Here is a 17,144-nt window from a genome sequence, read left to right as displayed (position 1 = left end):
GGCAAAATATATTATATTTAAACAACGCCTTGAACCGAAAATAACTGTTTGTGGTGGTAGTTTTTCGCTATATAAAAAATATCCGTAGGGTAGTCCGTAGCAAGCAATATTGCATAGGTCAAATCTATGAGCACGCAATAAAACCTAATGCGACAGTCTCAGCTAGCCAGTTGTTCTAACCTTTGAAATCATTAAAAGCTTGGCAACAAGTTTTTTTTACCTCCAAAGTCTTCAAATACGTTGATTAGTAAGATTATTAACATCCATTGTGGACTATTTTCAGACAAGGAGTCGACCTATGCAACAAGGTTGCGGGAGGATCTAAGGTCTAAGGTAAGGTAAGGCAAGGACGTGTATAATGTCCTTGGGTAAGGGTATTGTGGACTATTTGATTCAAACTTGTAGCGATACTCATACAATTGAAACTCTACTACTGGACAGAATACGGAGATTTAATACTTCCGGACGTTTCCAGTAACATCCATCACTCTTCTTCAGTGTCACTATACTAGAACGAACTGGTAGAACCAGTCAACGCTCGTGTATACTAGTATTATAACTGGAGAAGCCGGTTAGAACCGACAGTCACTGACACGTAACCGTCCCTGGTATGTCACCATCTGTCCGTCCTCGTCTCGGGGTTAACTGCGGACATATTTATTATGATTGACAGGACAGGTGCATCATGGGTAAACAGCCACACGCGCAAACCCGTCACGTCATACCAGGACCAGTCTACACGGGTTCTAGCTGCCGCATAGTCTCCACCAGACTCCTTTGCGGGCTGAATAAATAGAACAAAATCGGTGTAAAAAGAGTTTATAGGCCAGAGGGGTTGGCCGGCCAGAGAGGGTCCATTTAGCCTCTACCAGCCCTCGGGAGGCGGCTGGAAAGAGTAGAAATCGGCCAAATAGACATGATAGAGAGATATAACATGTCGGGGGAGTTGGTCTGCTGGAGAACACAGTTTGCCGCTCTGTGTTCTCGCTCCGTTTTTCCCCTTCTTCTTCGCCAAGGTTATGTTTTCGACAGCGTGCCTGTGTGCGTCTGTAAACAATGCGATAACCCGAGAAGGCTTGGATGACTTGTCTTGATATTGCGTATTTGGGTAGGTCATGATGAGACCTCGAAATGATTAGACTTTTTCTGATTTGCTGTTTTCTGATGGCTGCTATACTTAATAACATTGGTCTCCGATTGCCAAAGCGATTTTATGGAAGATGAGGAAAGGGACTCAGTCAGACAAGTACGATTATCCCCATTTTTTTTGTGAACTTGACCTTAAGTTCTCTAACGTGGCAACCGTGTATGTGACTTGACATCGGTGCATCTACATGTACAGTACTAGTATCTGTTTACTTGACCTCGACCGCTTGAGGTATCTACGTGCTTATTCACCTGTAGTATAACGATTTACGCCAGAGGGCGTTAATTTACGTGTCAATGCACAATACAAACCATACTCCTGTCTTACCCTTTTACTATAATGGTTTGATGCACACATTACAATCTAATTGTAGCTGAATAAATAGGCACAAAACCAGCATCTTCAACGCAGTAATACCATTTAATGAAAACTCACAAGTCTTACAACAACAAACTCAAGCACCCCCTACGTGTAAAATGGAATGACCTGCCATCTTATATCATGCTGAGCAAAGTGGAACATACTAAAACTGAAACGGGGGTGTTTTTTTTACACTGCAGAGTAGGCAAGCTAGTACAGCTGTGCTCACATAATAATAGTAAGGCCTTCAGAACATACATAATACATATCAAACATTACAGTATTATGAGTATACTATAGACATACTTTTCTGCTGTCAAACTTTGCTGGTACAATCTTACTTGACATGAAATCTTAGATCTGGCAGATACCTGTACTAAGATTCTTAATGTAGCCTCTATCAGGCGTTTTGGGGAACTAAAAAATTGTAGAAATTGACCAAAGTGGGGAATATTTTCATCCAAGGGTTTTGCCATTCATTGGAGTATAGACAGGGTGCAAGTCATATCTCAACAGTTGGCTAACTCCTCTGGCCTACTCTACAATTTTTCCAACAACCTAAAGAGTTCTAGCCTGGGTACCATCTGAATTTTGGCTCCGCAACACCAAAATCTGGATATGAGTTCAGGAGCCAAAATCCGGATGGTACCCAGACTAAAAGAGTTAGTTAGAGACTACATTTATACCTTACAGCACTCAGAAAAACCTGAACACACTGCAGTACCCTGATTTCTTCCTCAGTGCTGTGTGGTAGTTAGAATCCAGGCCAGATATCCAGATACAATAGCCTGGTTACCAAACCTATTATAGCTCCCGAGTCCTATATCCTCTCAGTAAATAGTGAGACTGACTCGGGAGCTATAATAGGTTTGGTAACCAGGCTACAGATACAGATATAATTCCATGCCACAGTAGATAATGTACAAGAAACTACAAAGACCCTCTATAGGTAACCTCTCTTTGTTGTCTGAACTGTCAGAGACACGTGATATTTTACTTCTGATGGTTGTTTTTATTCATTGGTTTTGATGTAAACATGAAGGGAAGTGGAGGGGGGGCATGAATGTTCTATATCACAAGTGTGTGTGGGGGGGGCAATAAAATAAAAGAGGGGCTTCTGACCACCCCGTGAGGACTCATAAATGGAATAGCCAAAATTGAGATCACTCCGGTTTAAAAGAACAAATGTACCTTGTTTCTTTTTTTCTGACATTTGTGTATGAATGAAATTGCAAGTCGCTAACATATATATTTTTTTTGCAAACTGCAACTGCGAATTTTCTACCTGAAGTCTGTAACAAAGTCCCAATTTAACATCCTTTCTTACATACCATGCAGACAAGAGACACAAATATTTCTACTCTAGTCTCCTCTTCTCACAAATATCACACCCACAGTTTCTGTACAGAAAACTTATATTTTTGCACCAACAGGCACAAAGTGTGACACCTTCCTATGCATTGTGCTACTTCTGTACTATTCACGTGCTACTCTCATCCTGAATACAGCTAAATCAAAAGTAGCCTGGGAAGTTGTGTGTGCTATAAGGCATGGGTATGACTTATGTTTTATGAATTTATATGCTCATATAACAACAGGGATGCTTCATACTATCATAAATGTTCATCTGTGTTGGTAATTACATGTTTAGAGTTAAAACTTAAGATCCAACACAAAAAAGTTCTGAACCGCGACGGGGGCCGACATCGTCTACCTTTGAGGCTTTGACCCAGTGTTGACAAAGAGGCCACATGACAAGCCTCACCGGGTCAGTCTACTGAGGAAGACCAGAGTGACTGGCCGAAAGCTCTAGGTGAGAGAACTTCTTCGTGTTGGATCTGAAGTTTTAACTCTAAACAGGGATGGTACATATATATGTGTAGGGGGAGTATGAGAACGGGGACAGTTCATATATGCGTGTGGGGGAGGGTGTGTGAAAGCTCCCGTGCGGAACACCAGATGAACCCTTGTATTTACATCACTAACGAGGAAAAACGCTAACGAAGACGGGCAGCGACTCTACTTCTCTTCACACCACATGTTCTCCCGCCGCACCTGAAACAAACAAATAAATAAATAAACAAACATGGAAATTAAGGAATGAATACATTTTTGCAATGATTAAGTTCCAGTAACATAATGATGGTTTAGATCTTTATGCATAATTGAATGATAACTTGAAACTGTCAGAATAATTGCAATGATTGACATCTATGACGAGTGACTGATGTACAATGATTGACATCTGTGATGATTGGCACCTGTTTAAAATGACTGACACCTGTCAGTGATGATTGACATCTATCTGTAATGATTGATATTCTAACTAGAAAGTTAACATTTGCAAAGCAAATGCATGATGTTTACCTTTGCATATGGTCTGCTCTGTTAATTCTTACTCAAACACATTCACATATAAGGTCAGACAGGAGTATAAATCCCTCCTACTGATAAAATTGCAACATGATATAACCCATGTAACCCGACACCAGTTACCATGGTGACAGACATCAACAAATCAGGTCATTGGCCAGGTCAGAGGTCAGTGTTTGGAAGGGAAGAAGAAGAAAAAGAGGAAATGTAGCAAAAACAATAACTTTTCCTTCGGTAAACATAATGATGATTGAGATTTGTCTGCCATGATTGTCTATGTTGCATGTCCCTTACCTGAGCCTCCTCCTCCTCTGTGAAGTCGTTCTTGATGTTGAAAGTTTTGCGGATCTCCTCCGGCGTTTTCCCTTTGATCATGTTCGCTACCGTCTTACAGGTCACATCTAGTAGACCCTTGATGTCTAGGTAGTTAGCAGCCTGGAGTAAACAAACAAACAAACAAACAAATATAAACAAACAAGCTCATGTCTGAAGGGCACAACGGAACAGAATCTATGTTCATCTGTACCACTATAGCCAGTATAACCAGCCTTCGGTGTATCACACCAGCTTGTTTAGAATTCATAGTTATTCATAGTTAGAATTGACCACAATGTGGAAGTGAAGGGAAAACAGGTGCATCAACATCTTGACAAGTTGCCCGGCCACACAAACACAGATCCAGTCAAACCTGTACATGTGACCACCTCTACATAAGGACCACCTGGACATTGTGACCACTTTTTGGTGGCCCCTTTCCAAAATTTTTCCCATTGACACAAGCAATAACAATCCTGTCTACCACCTGTCCACACAGACCAGATTGTATTGGTCCCGAGTAGTCTTCTAGGGCAGGTTTGACTGTACTTCTTTGTTTATTCTCTACATTTTCTACATCAGAAATGTTGCACTGACCAATATAAGCTCGAACAGCGTTCCCTGGTTTTACATAAGTACTAACCAATATAAGCTCGAACAGCGTTCCCTGGTCCACTTTCAGGAACTCCTGATCCCACACAGGAATGTCGTCTGTCCGCTTCTCCTTGTTCTCATCATCCTCCGGTGGGGGTGGGTCATCCTGGTGGAACAGCACAAACAGGGGGGAGGTGTGACATTTAATAGAACAGCTCATAAAAAAGTAATGGTAATGTTCTAACATGAAAACAGGTAATCCTCAGGATGGATCGAACCATTTCAGTCTAAATGGGATAGGGTATCTTTCCGAGCAGCCTTTGTAACCCCTGCTTCTCCTATTGGGTCAGTAACCTGAACTTAGTTCAGTGTCTAGAAGTGGTCTCTTGGCCTTGTACTGAGCAAATTACTTAAAAAAGAGAAAAAATATCTAATAGTACTGTAATTCCTGATTTTTTCCCTATTCTTTTATGTTCACTGTTTTCACTTTCACTTCTGTACCATGAACTTATCATTACATGTACCATGAACAAATCATTCACAAACTTTATTTTTGCTGCACCTGCTGCCACCACGAACGTAAAGTTCCACAGACATGTCCATTTTTCTCAGACCATGAACTTTTGTAACCGAAAACAAAAAGTGACATGTGTATACAATGGCTCAAACCAACAAACATCCGACTCTACCTTGTGATGTGTGCACCACTGGAGTGTATGTGTGTGTGTGCGTGAGTGTGTGTGTGTGTGTATGTTAAGGTGCCTACCTGATGATGTGTGCACCACTGGTGTGTGTGTGTGCGTGTCTGTATGTGTGTGTTTGTTTGTGGGGCCTACCTTGTGATGTGTGCACCACTGGATGACTTTTTTCAGGATGGCTGCGTTCACGTTGGGCAGGGGGATGGGCTCCTCATCTCCCTCCTCGTCCATTCCCAGGTCTAGTAACAACAAACAGTAAACAAATAAACAACAAATAACACTAACAAACAATAAACAACACAGAACAACAACAAAATGTAAACAAATGAACAATACAGACCACCCCAAATCAAATCTTTCTTTAAATTCAACAATGAAGACATGTTGAATCACTTCAGACACAACTGAATTGCGTTGAAAATTTACAGATAGATCCGTGAATAGTTTCATCAGGTTGGTAACTGGATACTGAGTAAAGAGACTCTTTTTACACAACCAAGTCTTTTATTCAGCCGACGTTTCGGTGACTGTCTGTCACTTTCCTCAGGACAATTCTGACTGGTTCACATTGCAGGTAGACTGTTGACAACTCTGGTACTTGAATGAATGACTAATTCTCCATTTGTCTACAACCAGTTTTTACCTTCTAACATAGTCTTGATGGTGACAGACTGTTTGGCGATCTCCACGTCCACCTCGAATATCTCCCCGTCTGAGCTCTGAAGCTTGATGTTCGGCATCTAAACAGGAGATAAAAGGTAAAGTTTGGTCATTTGGTGAAGGTTATTTGCTTGTTTGTTTCACATAACCGGTAAAGTTACTAACACATCAGTTTTGTACATGTAAGTACAAGCTGCGTAAGACTGGACTGTAAGGTTTGAACCACTGACACTGGGAAGGTCCCCTACTCTTTTCGATAAGTGTGGTGGGTTCTTAAATGTGCGTGGGGTGTGGCTCTCCCAAACACGGGACCTCCATTTAACGTCCTATCTGAGGGACGTCCCTAGCCGAAACTAGGTACTCATTTCCACCTGAGTAAAGTGAGGAAAGTAGTGTAAAGTGCCTTTCCCAAGGGCAGAAGATCGGTGACATGGGTAGGATTCAAACCTGGGACCTCTTGGTCCTGAGCCGAATGCGCTACTGCTACGTCACTAGAGCCCACGTCAAGTGTTTTGCGAAGTCTTCACACTTGACTAACTTCCAAGTTCCAGCACAAGATAATCCAAATGTGTGACTTATGAGTCATCACTATATAAATTTCTTGAGACATACCAGTCACTTAGAAATTTACCATGCAGATTAACTACAGATTACACCACTCCGATTCTAAAAATGTTAGTAAAACATGTTGTATTTCGCATTTTTGTGTTTCAGTGCGATTTTGCATCATTTTTTAGCAATGTTTACATTGAAAAATGTTAATTTTCTGTGTTTTCTCAGTTGCTTAGGACAACCACAAAATAACTCATACGAGCTGGCTTTTTTTGCTAAAACAGACGCCCCGTGGACCGTTTCTAGCACTATACGTGCCTACAAATATACAACAACACTTCAGAGTGACGTAAGGTTATAAATACGTGATGACAAAATCGTCTCCACAGCCGAACAACAACCTGCACCAAACAACGGATTTTTCAGCCGCCATCTTGGATGTCAGTGTTTCGCTTCAACGCTAATTATTGTCCTCTATATTTGACATAGACAGTTTTTAGGAGGGTATAAACAGCTAAGAAGGTGTTAAATGTTATAAGAATGACTTACCGTGGCTTTTATGTTCTTAAAACTGACAAGAAAGGCAGAAAGTCTTCACGGTTTCTCCTAAGAACGTCACGACTCAGAAAAACGACAAAGACTGGACTTGCGCAGTGGGGGTGTATGACGTCAGGTTTTAGATTCTACCACTTTCAAATTCCGGGGGAATTGCACTGATTACTATTATCATACATAATAAAAAACATTAGGTTATTTAAGTAAAAAATTATATCAAGTAAAGACAATAGACTTTATTTCAATATTGTACTACAGAATTATGGATTTTCATCTTTGCTTAAAAAGAATTTATTTTTTTCACCTGATTTGCTTATTGGACTGGGCCAATAGTGCCGTGTGCAAACTTCCGTCATTCGGCGTTTCAAATCACAGAGGCGGCAAAAACAGGGCGGACTGAAGTCAGAAAAACTTCCACAAAAAAGCAGATTTCTGCCGCTTTCTCCTCAAAACCACCCTCGCCAATATGTCAGACGTGTGCCCGAGTTGCAGGAAGGTGGTGTACTTCGGTGAGTGCGCGAAAACTTCGTGTTTTTTTCTTGCTTTATCAATTTTTTGGCAGCGTCTTCAAGAGGTTGACGTTTGGCTCAGTGCCCGCTTGGGGTTTTTGTTTTCTCGGTCAGACCCTAATTTGTGTCCGTTAAACTAGATTTAACGTCACTCTAGAAGCTCACAGATTGCGTTTACCAACACGGCAAGGCTTTAGGCTGTTTAATTGATGAGTTCTACGATTACATGGGTCAAATTTGAACCTAATCACGATGTGTCTTGGACTTGACGTTAGAAGAAGTTAGATCAAGATTTTTGGGGTCCAAGATTTTGATCAAAACAACGTGAACGGAAAAATGCACAACAACAAAGTCTCAAATCACTTTCAACTCGTAAATTTTACCCCTAGTTTCCCTTACCCATTCTTATGAACGGTTTCAATTGAAAGCCTGTGTGATAGCCTGCATTTTTATTCAATTTTTGCCAGTGAAACCGCTATGATTTACTTAGAGATAGCCCCATAGGAAAGGGATATGAGCAGGGCTCGAAATTCATTTTTGGGAATAGGTGCACTGGTGCACCCAACCTAAAAAATTAGGTGCACAGAAAAGTTTTTCGTGCACCATATGAAACAAAACTCATTACAAATCTTACTGCTCCTCTTCTGAGCTTGAATCTAAAATGGGAGCTAACTTCCAAATCTTAAACAAGTAATTACTTCAACAAAAGTTTTATTATTTTTCTGGCACTTAGATGCCAAGAATATCCTGTGTACTATTACACTTTTAATATGTACAAAACTACCTACAAAAATGTTTGGGTGCACTGGTCCACAGAAAACAAATTTTGGTGCGCAGCTCCAATTGTGTGTGCACTAAGGTGCACACACCCAGTATTTCCAGCCCTGTGGAGTGACCTCATCTACTAGACCGGAGGAAGTCAGTGTGTGTCTTGGCTGGCCATTTGTTTGTCCTGAGGTCTCAGTGGTTGATGCAGGACACACAAGTCACTGCTGTCACAGCCTGTCACAGCGGCAAGACCTCTAGCCTCTACCAGGCTTCGGGAGGCGGCTGAAAGAGTAGAAATCGGCCAAATAGAGAGATAAGTTAACATGCCAGGGGAGTTTGGTCGGCTCGGAAGCAGCAAACTGTTCTCTCCAGCAGGCTGACTCCCCTGGCATGCTATCTCTCTATATGGCCAATTTCTACTCTTTCATCCGCCTCCCGAAGCCTGTTAGAGGCTAGTCACAGCCTGCCCCTGGGGCAAGACGTCTTTTAGGCATTTCTTCAACGAACTGGCTTCATGAAGGAAACTGTCGACTTGAAAGGGCACTACTACGTACCATTGAAGTTGATTTGTGGTACTATAAATAGTAGTCATTGTGTGCCATGAAATTTATGGTTGTCAGGAAAGTTGAACACTCGACTGTTGCTAGTGAAGTCACATTGACTGACAGTCTTTTACAGGGTCTATAACTTGTTGAGAATTATTTTCCTAAGAAATTGTCGTCTTGAAAGCTTTTAAACTTTCCCACAAATATTGGAAGGGATGGAATTTGTAAAGTAAAGTACAGGTTTACAATTACATGTAGGTAAAATAGAATGGGGTGGACATTGTTTTCCGGAATTCGGGTGTGTGAGTTGAGTGGTTGTGTATTGAAGTCTCGATGGTTCGCACAGCATACACAGTTCACACGTCTTTGTTTGTATGAGGCCATTTCAGAGGGACTAGGACAGTCTCCACATGGTCTGGTATTGGGAAATCCGTGCATCTTGGCTGGTGGCATGTTTGTACTGACATGTGAATGGTTGGCACAACACACACACCTCAGTCTTGGAGTAGTAGTAGATGTGTTCCTGAGAGAAGTCTACTTCAGTACTTTTCTTGCCGATGTGTCATTTGGAAAACACTTCTAGTTCTAGAGAGTATTTTGCTCATATTACTTACATATTTTAAAGTGATGTACGAAAGACATCAAAACTACTGATCATCAAGCTTCACATGGTAAAAAGATGTCATGCCCCTATAATACATTCCTTCTAGTCTCCAGGAAGACACAATCTAACATACACCTAAGTTCTAGGTTGATCTCGGTCACTCATACTGTACTCATAGTGCTTTTCCTTCATGGTTAGAAGTACGGGTAGTTTGTAGACACCATTCTACACAGCTACAGGAAAGATGTGTCTCAATAGAAGAACTAATTACTACATGACAGAATTAGGCCTGAGACTGTCAACAGTTGGTTTACATTGTCCCCAGCCCCAGGAGTCAGGCCTCTGTTCTGCTCTGGTGCAGAATTACAGCCCTGTTCTCACTACTACAAAGGCACTGAGGCTCTCAAGGGGGTTGTGAACACCAGCACAAAGGTGATGAAGGGCTCTCAAGGGGGCTGTTCTGACAATGACAAGGGGTAGAGAATCCAGGGGGTGTTCTCATTAACTAGGATAAGTGGGAGAATCGGGAGGGGGGTGCGAAAGATCCAGACATCTTGGTGTCAAGTTGTCTGACCTAGAAAAGTGACATGATTTGTTGTAACAACAGAGGCTGTAAGGTAATCCTCATCAGGGCTGGAAATATCTCATGCAGGGGGCCAAATGTAGGTTAGTACAGGTGATGTAAGAGTTTGGGGAACAGCTGGCACAAAATCGAAAATGTGTCTGAAGTTAGCCTCTACCAGGCTTCGGGAGGCGGTTGGAAAGAGTAGAAGCGAAAATAGAGAGATAACATGCCCGGGTGTTGATCAGCTAGAGAGTAGATAGAGAGTACAGTAAACTTCCTGGCATGCTTATCTCTCTATTTTACCAATTTCTTTTACTCTTTCCAGCCACCTTCCGAAGCCTGCTAGAGGCTAGTCTGAAGTGTCTCCAATCTTACTGTGTCTGAGTGACTCTGACTTACAGTGTATGACTGTCTAAATAAATGTTTACCCATGTTCCCTCCCCACCCTCCTACAGCTGAGAGGAAGTACTCCCTGGGTAAGAGTTGGCACAGTTTGTGTCTGAAGTGCACCAAGTGTAAACGGCAACTCAACCCTGGAGGTCACGCAGAGGTCAGTATTCTTATTATTTTTTAACCGTGACCAGTCTTCTGTAAAAAAAAGTCATCAATACAAACCATACACGACCTAATTTCCATTGAATATAAAAATTAGTGGCATGCCATTAAGTTTCTTTTTTGAAATGACAGACAAGTGTCATATTGCTTCATCGGCCATAAAATTATTACAATCAATCAATCAATCTTTATTGCGCAACAATTGCAACAGGTACAATGTATGGCAAGTCATGGCCCAATTCAAAGTCTATTATATAGGTGAGTTGATGTGAACCATAGAATGTAGTTAGTCCAGCCTAATCAGAGTAAGAGTAATGGTTGGGTGGTTAGTGGTGACAACAGCCTGTCATTAGCCCTGTAATCTGCACCAGATGGGAATGTAGGGTAATAGCTGTGGGCATGGTTAGTGTAGTTCTGTGGTTCTCATCACTTCTAATGTGATGCCAGAATGAAAGATTAAGGTTAAGAGTTATCAATGACAAATTTGGAATGCTTTGTGGAGTCAAATGATGCTAAGAATTCAAACTCAATCGAGTCAACAAAGCTTTTAATTCAAGTTAAATGTTAGTCTATTCACTTTCCAAATGTAAGAAGACATAGTTCCTCTCCAGTGCCATCTGACCTTCCTTCCTGAGTCTAGCAAAACATATCAGTGGTCTGGACAATATCAGACTGGCCTGAACAAGCTAGTCGTGTGGTTAGAGACACAGACTGGGCTCTTAGGTAATATGGAACCTCTAAATCTTGTTCTTTTAAACTGTTAACTGCCAGTTCATGTTCAAACACTGGTTGTATAATTTGTAGGTTGGTCTCTGCCCTGGAGTGATATTTTTATTACTATGATAAAATGAAAAAAAAAGCTTCAGATTCATGATCAGTTGAGGGGTGTAACACCAGATATGTGTATGTGATGGTTAACTGTCAACTACATGTGTATTGCTCTTCTTCTCATTTCTTAATTCTTGAAGTTTATACTTAATAACTTGAAGTCTATACTTAATTTTTGAAGTCTATGCTTGTATTTAAATCTGTACTTCTATCTGTTTTTAGCATGAGGGAAAGCCGTACTGTCACCAGCCATGTTACAGTGCCCTGTTTGGACCTAAAGGTGAGAAAAATCTTCATGTGAGGTTCCATATCCTTTTGCCAAGTTTCACCCATTCAGTGATGATCAGGAAGATCTCTATTTCTTTAGGATGTTAGAATTAAAAATTTATAGCCAGAATTTAGAATTTGTAGCCAGAATTTAGAATTCGTAGCCAGAATTTAGAATTTGTAGCCAGAATTTAGAATTTGTAGCCAGAATTTAGAATTTGTAGCCAGAATTTAGAATTGTAGCCAGAAGCACCAACCAATTTTGTCAGTATGTTTGGAACAGTTCTAACATACAACATTTTAGACAACTTATGACATATTTAAACTTATGATATTGATAAAATTTCAAACAAAACAAAGATTTTGTAGCCAGAATTTAGAATTTGTAGCCAGAATTTAGAATTGTAGCCAGAATTTAGAATTGTAGCCAGAATTTGTAGCCAGAATTTAGAATTGTAGCCAGAAGCACCAACCAATTTTGTCAGTATGTTTGGAGCAGTTCTAACATACAACATTTTAGATAACTTATGACATATTTAAACTTATAATATTGATAAAATTTCAAACAAAACAAAGATGCCTTTACTAAAATTTCAACTGTAGGAACCCCTGTGATACTATTTGTTTTGTTTATTATTTTGTTGTTGCTAGGTTACGGGCATGGCGGTGCAGAGAGCCATGTGTTTCTGGAGGGGCAGATCGGAGCTGGAACTGACAACAACCCCGAGTAACAGCACCTCTGATTGGTGCACTATATGTAAGGTGAGTGCTCATTGGCTTGTAGAATAAAACTCAAGCTCAACAAGAATGCATGATACTAGTTGAAATCTACTTGCTTGAGGAAGCTTTGTTGAATTTCAGACTATGTTTCTTAATTTGTTTTTCTCTTCTTGCCACCAGGAGAAACAAATGATCAACTCAAGTAACAAGAAGGAGAAGATACCAGAAGACTGCAAAATATTTATAGAACTTCAAGTTACCTGGTCTTGCTGTCAATGAAACTTTACCCGCCCTTATGGACCAGTGTGTTTCTTTGTTTTAAAACTTAGAAAGAAACCATGTAGTGTTTTATGATCTACAGAAACAAAGTACAAGCAACAAAAAAAAAAACTTGAGGAAGTCACGGGAAGTTTTATTCTTGGTGGTTTTGCCAACAGATGATGTTATTTTCCATATGCCTTTCCTTTTTTTTATACTGTAGACTTTACAGTTTCTTTTCAGTTATAAACAAGATTTTCAATTCAGTGCAGTATTTTGTATTTTTTTGCTGCATGTTGAAGAGATTGTAGACCATTCCATCTTTCTTGATGACAAAGAAAGATTAACATTTTATGAAATCATTCCAGAGCTATTAATTATCTGCAAAATGTTCTTTCTAGTACATTACAGCTTAACTTCTGGGCTATTAAATAACTTTGAAAACAGGAAATCATAGTTAAGGAACTTAGTACATAAGATTGTAGATTATCCATGGAGACTGCTTACTAATGGTGTATATGAAAGTGCCATGTACATGTATAAGGCCATGCTTTTAGTAACATATAGACTGTAATACATTTGTACATTAGCTGGGTGAAAAGGTAAAGATTTTATATATTTTGAAACTATTTATTGTAGCTTAGTTTGTTCTTTTACTTCTTGTCATTCCTGTTTAGTTGAGACTCAAGGGTTAGTATCAAAACCCTGTTGCAGTTTTTTTAAATAATTTTGTTTTCTTCAAAGCAAGGCTGAAGATTCTATGATCAGGAACAAAAAAAAAAGAAATTTTTTGAATCATTCCAAGGACAAGAATCCAAATTTTTGCTCAGGTTCAAACTTCTCAGATCAGCCCTGTGTATCATCGGTGATCAGTTTTAACAAGGCTTAAAATTAGACTGTTGTAAGTTTTCTGCCAAACTTGTAATGTGTCAAAAATTGAAGAAAAAAAATACATGTAGCATATGAAACTCTGCCAAAATAAGGAAAGGTTTACAATTATGTAGTAATGATGAAATTCTGCCAAATATTGTTAAAAGTGTCATGAATATACAAAGGAGACATACATGTAGTGTGTCAAAAAATTATAAAAAAACATACCTTTAGCATATGGAACTCTGCCAAAATAAGAAAAGGTACTTATTATGTAGTACTGGTACAATTATAATCTGCCAAATATTGTCAAGTGTCAAGAATATACACTAGAAAACATACATGTAGTACAATCATGTGATTCCACCAAAATTATAAAATTGAGTCAAAATTAGATACTAGTAAACAGAAGTTAACAGTAGTGTTAAATCTATCTAAGTGTTACATACATGTATGTACCAAATAATCTAGAAGACAGTGGATTGACATGTATGAAAAAGAAAGTATTGCCATCAAATGTATCCTATGAAGCTAACCATGACCACTATATACTCTTCCTGGGCCTCTATGCAGTGTGTTACTATTACAGCCTTATTGTGTATGAATTATGTACTGATAGTGATATTATTTTCTAATCATCAAAGTGTTCAGCTAATGCTTAGAAATGGCATCCCACAGAATAAGGTAGCAATCAGAAAATAATATGCAATTTGTAACATGCCCAGTTCAATGCACTGTAACAAATCATATGAAAGTAGCCATATAAGCTACAGAACATTACGTTTAGAATATAGTCACTTTATATTTTTTAGTTTGTGCACATAACATGAACTGTAAAAAAAAGAATGATCTTGTTTGCCAAATATTTGCTGATTTAGTTAACTCTGGTATGAGACCTTGCTTGACTTGCCTTTGACCTAGAACACTGGTGTGAAACCATGGCACAGTTTTAAAAGCTGCTTGTATTCTTCACTATGGCCTTACAATATTGTAATGTGATAGCATAACCAAATTGGTGACTAAGAAGTATACTAAGGAGGAAAAATGTAAAAAAAAAAAAGAAAAACAACTATACTTGTACTTATTGATAACATCATGCATTTGAAGCTGTTGTTTCTGTTTTGCAGTATTGTTTTGGTATAAAACTGCTGCCACTTGTAGACAAGTACCCTTCAATGTGCGTTTCCACATGAAGTATGGTTTTAGCAATTAATATACAAGTATCTTATTTAAGTTAGTACATGTACTTATTTTTCATGTTTTAAACCTTTAGGTTGTCTTCCTTCTCAGTTACATATAAAGTTATATGTACAAGTAGAAAGTATAGAATAACTTAATTAGGTACTGTATGTTGCTATGGCTTTAAGTGTTACAAGATTATGTAACCCCTTTTCTTCAAAATCTATTTTTTCAAACCTTTGTACTTATGGCAGCATGCATTAAATGTGTCATTGGTCACTTTGTCTTCTTTACTGCAGTTTTCAGGATGGTTGCTTTTTTGTTTTAGCCAAGATGGTAGCTAAAGGTAGGAAAGATGCCCCTGGCAGCTTTCCTTGGTACTGCAACAGAACTTTGGGAGGGTGGTCTGTAACTCGTTCTGAACACGTTTTGGGTGGTAGATAGCTCAGAAGACTTAAGTAGGAGTGGGCCCTCTAGCGACTAGTTTTGCAATGGCAGGGGAGTTTTAGTTGCAGACTTTGAAAGCTCCTTGGTTTCGGTAAGGGTGCTTGATTCCTGCAATCAACGATAAGGCCACACCAATTTAATTTGTTGGTTCTCGGATTTTGTCAGAAAAAACATGAAGCGACAGGGCGAAAAAAATAAAAACAGGTTTAGGCATCCTATTATAGCCCCAAAGGCTATGATAGGAGCCATGAAGTCAACACAAAAGGTTGTGTTAATATTTAAACAATGAATTTTGAACTTTTAATCAAACCACTGCATTGATAGATGGAAACACTGCAACAGCTAGGGAGAAAAGGACTTTCCACAACTGTTGGGGGCAAAATATGAGCATTTTTGAGTTGATTCAGAACCAGAATCTTTTTTTTTTTGCAAATCAGAAAAAAATGAAGAGGCGAATCCGAGAACCAACAAATTAAATTGGTGTGGCCTAAAATTGGATAAAATATTATCTAGTACTGAAAAAATGCTACGTTATCCAGTCCTAGAGTCTGAGTTGTCTATGAGCACCGTTTACCTGGCCATCTATTAAAACCTCCCATCAGGTATACTGTAATATCTTCTATCATTTACCGTCAGACATTCATCCATTCATTCATTCATTCATTGATCTCAAAGAAAGCCATATAACAACGTCATCCTTTGCAGTGTCACATCACCCATCGTGGAACATCTACAGGTAACTTACGATATTAGTGAAAACAGGTAGAACCGGAAAATGAGTCAGATAAAACGGCCCAAAAATGTCAAAATAAATAGGTCGTGTTGTGTTGTCTTCTGCAACGTGGAATCCGACATGTCAGACACGTTACGTTTTTGGCGACGCCCTTTGGGGGCGGAGGCATTTGTGTAAGTACTACGATCGCTTTGAAAGAATTTCAAAAATTGCATGAATGCATTCCCTGGGGAATTGGTTTTGAGGAAACCTTCGGCCATGTGGTTTTTGGATCAAGCAGGTAACTTACACCGGTGCCCACGTGCCACCCATCCACCTGCCTGGCATGATTAATTACTGGACATTTGTCTTCTCCCCACACCATGGACAGAGAGCACAGCTGTCTTTGGCCAAAGACCATATCAGATCACAGAGAGAAAAGAAATTGTCCGTCCTTTTGGATCCCACAAAAGGTAAAAAAAAGTCAAAGGAGTAACAACTCCAGACCAGACATAAAATCCAGTCTCTGGTGGAGGATAGAGTGAAGTGAAATGGAGGATGGTTTGGTAAAAAGTAAAGTAAGTAAGTATGTCATCATAAAATCTATATTGCTGGGGAAGAACGGCTGATTCCTCCTATACGTGTATTTGGTATATTGCCCCACACATCCTCCACCCATCCTGTAAATTTCACTATGTGCATGTCTTTATAAGATAGGGAAATCTGTTTTTCTTATAATTGTAATGTAGTTTGCTAGCTCCACCACATGAAATAATATATATCATTCAGTCGTCGCCTTGGCAATGATTTTTATTGCCTCAGCCTTGTTGTCATTTCAAAGTCAAGATTTACATAAATCTATTGTCCCTTTCGCGTCATCGTCACCTTAAAAAGATAGAGAAATGTTTAGTCGTTTTTAGCATGATTTATCTGGGAATTTGAGGACGTTTTTATGGTTTTTCTATCAATTTTTACATCTTTTCGCTCACAAAAACATTTGCTGACTTGTTGAAGGGCAGACTTTTCCCAACATGCCGTGCGGCCAGGTGTCGACGTGTCGGCG

At 39.4% G+C, this 17,144-nt stretch overlaps 2 protein-coding genes across 3 annotated transcripts; one reads left to right on the top strand and one right to left on the bottom strand.

Annotated features, from left to right (window-relative positions):
• Positions 1–3,479: 3,479 nt before the first annotated feature.
• LOC109481387 (S-phase kinase-associated protein 1) lies at positions 3,480–7,362 on the bottom strand. Of its 2 annotated transcripts, XM_019783947.1 has the most exons (7): positions 7,249–7,362; positions 6,131–6,227; positions 5,642–5,726; positions 5,479–5,494; positions 4,839–4,955; positions 4,175–4,315; positions 3,480–3,562 (listed from the first exon to the last, which is right to left on the bottom strand). In XM_019783947.1, the coding sequence occupies exons 2-7, from the start codon at positions 6,225–6,227 to the stop codon at positions 3,527–3,529; spliced, it is 492 nt and encodes a 163-aa protein (XP_019639506.1). In that variant the 5' UTR covers positions 7,249–7,362; the 3' UTR covers positions 3,480–3,526. The 2 variants fall into 2 exon arrangements, with proteins under 2 accessions (XP_019639506.1, XP_019639505.1); XM_019783946.1 differs by lacking the exon at positions 5,479–5,494 and having other exon boundaries at positions 5,626–5,726.
• Positions 7,363–7,601: 239 nt separating this feature from the next.
• LOC109481392 (cysteine-rich protein 1-like) lies at positions 7,602–12,661 on the top strand. The gene is made up of 4 exons (XM_019783951.1): positions 7,602–7,763; positions 10,701–10,795; positions 11,851–11,908; positions 12,547–12,661. The coding sequence occupies exons 1-4, from the start codon at positions 7,721–7,723 to the stop codon at positions 12,624–12,626; spliced, it is 276 nt and encodes a 91-aa protein (XP_019639510.1). The 5' UTR covers positions 7,602–7,720; the 3' UTR covers positions 12,627–12,661.
• The last annotated feature ends 4,483 nt before the right edge of the window (positions 12,662–17,144 follow it).

The sequence above is a fragment of the Branchiostoma belcheri genome, unplaced genomic scaffold (assembly GCF_001625305.1).
Source record: "Branchiostoma belcheri isolate BF01 breed outbred unplaced genomic scaffold, Haploidv18h27 scaffold55, whole genome shotgun sequence".
Taxonomy (NCBI): domain Eukaryota; kingdom Metazoa; phylum Chordata; class Leptocardii; order Amphioxiformes; family Branchiostomatidae; genus Branchiostoma; species Branchiostoma belcheri.
Note: the sequence above shows the minus strand (reverse complement) of the source record. Positions and strands in the feature narration are given on the sequence as shown.

What these genes read in the sequence shown, in the direction of transcription:
- LOC109481392 (XM_019783951.1), top strand. Translation starts at nt 7,721, where the DNA reads ATGTCAGACGTGTGCCCGAGTTGCAGGAAGGTGGTGTACTTCG. An exon ending in CAGGAAGGTGGTGTACTTCG is followed by an intron (nt 7,764 to 10,700) that starts GTGAGTGCGCGA and finishes ACCCTCCTACAG; the next exon opens with CTGAGAGGAAGTACTCCCTG. An exon ending in TGCCCTGTTTGGACCTAAAG is followed by an intron (nt 11,909 to 12,546) that starts GTGAGAAAAATC and finishes TGTTGTTGCTAG; the next exon opens with GTTACGGGCATGGCGGTGCA.
- LOC109481387 (XM_019783946.1), bottom strand. Translation starts at nt 6,227, where the DNA reads ATGCCGAACATCAAGCTTCAGAGCTCAGACGGGGAGATATTCGAGGTG. An exon ending in CATCAAGACTATGTTAGAAG is followed by an intron (nt 5,727 to 6,130) that starts GTAAAAACTGGT and finishes TGTTGTTACTAG; the next exon opens with ACCTGGGAATGGACGAGGAG. An exon ending in AGTGGTGCACACATCACAAG is followed by an intron (nt 4,956 to 5,625) that starts GTAGGCCCCACA and finishes CTGTTCCACCAG; the next exon opens with GATGACCCACCCCCACCGGA.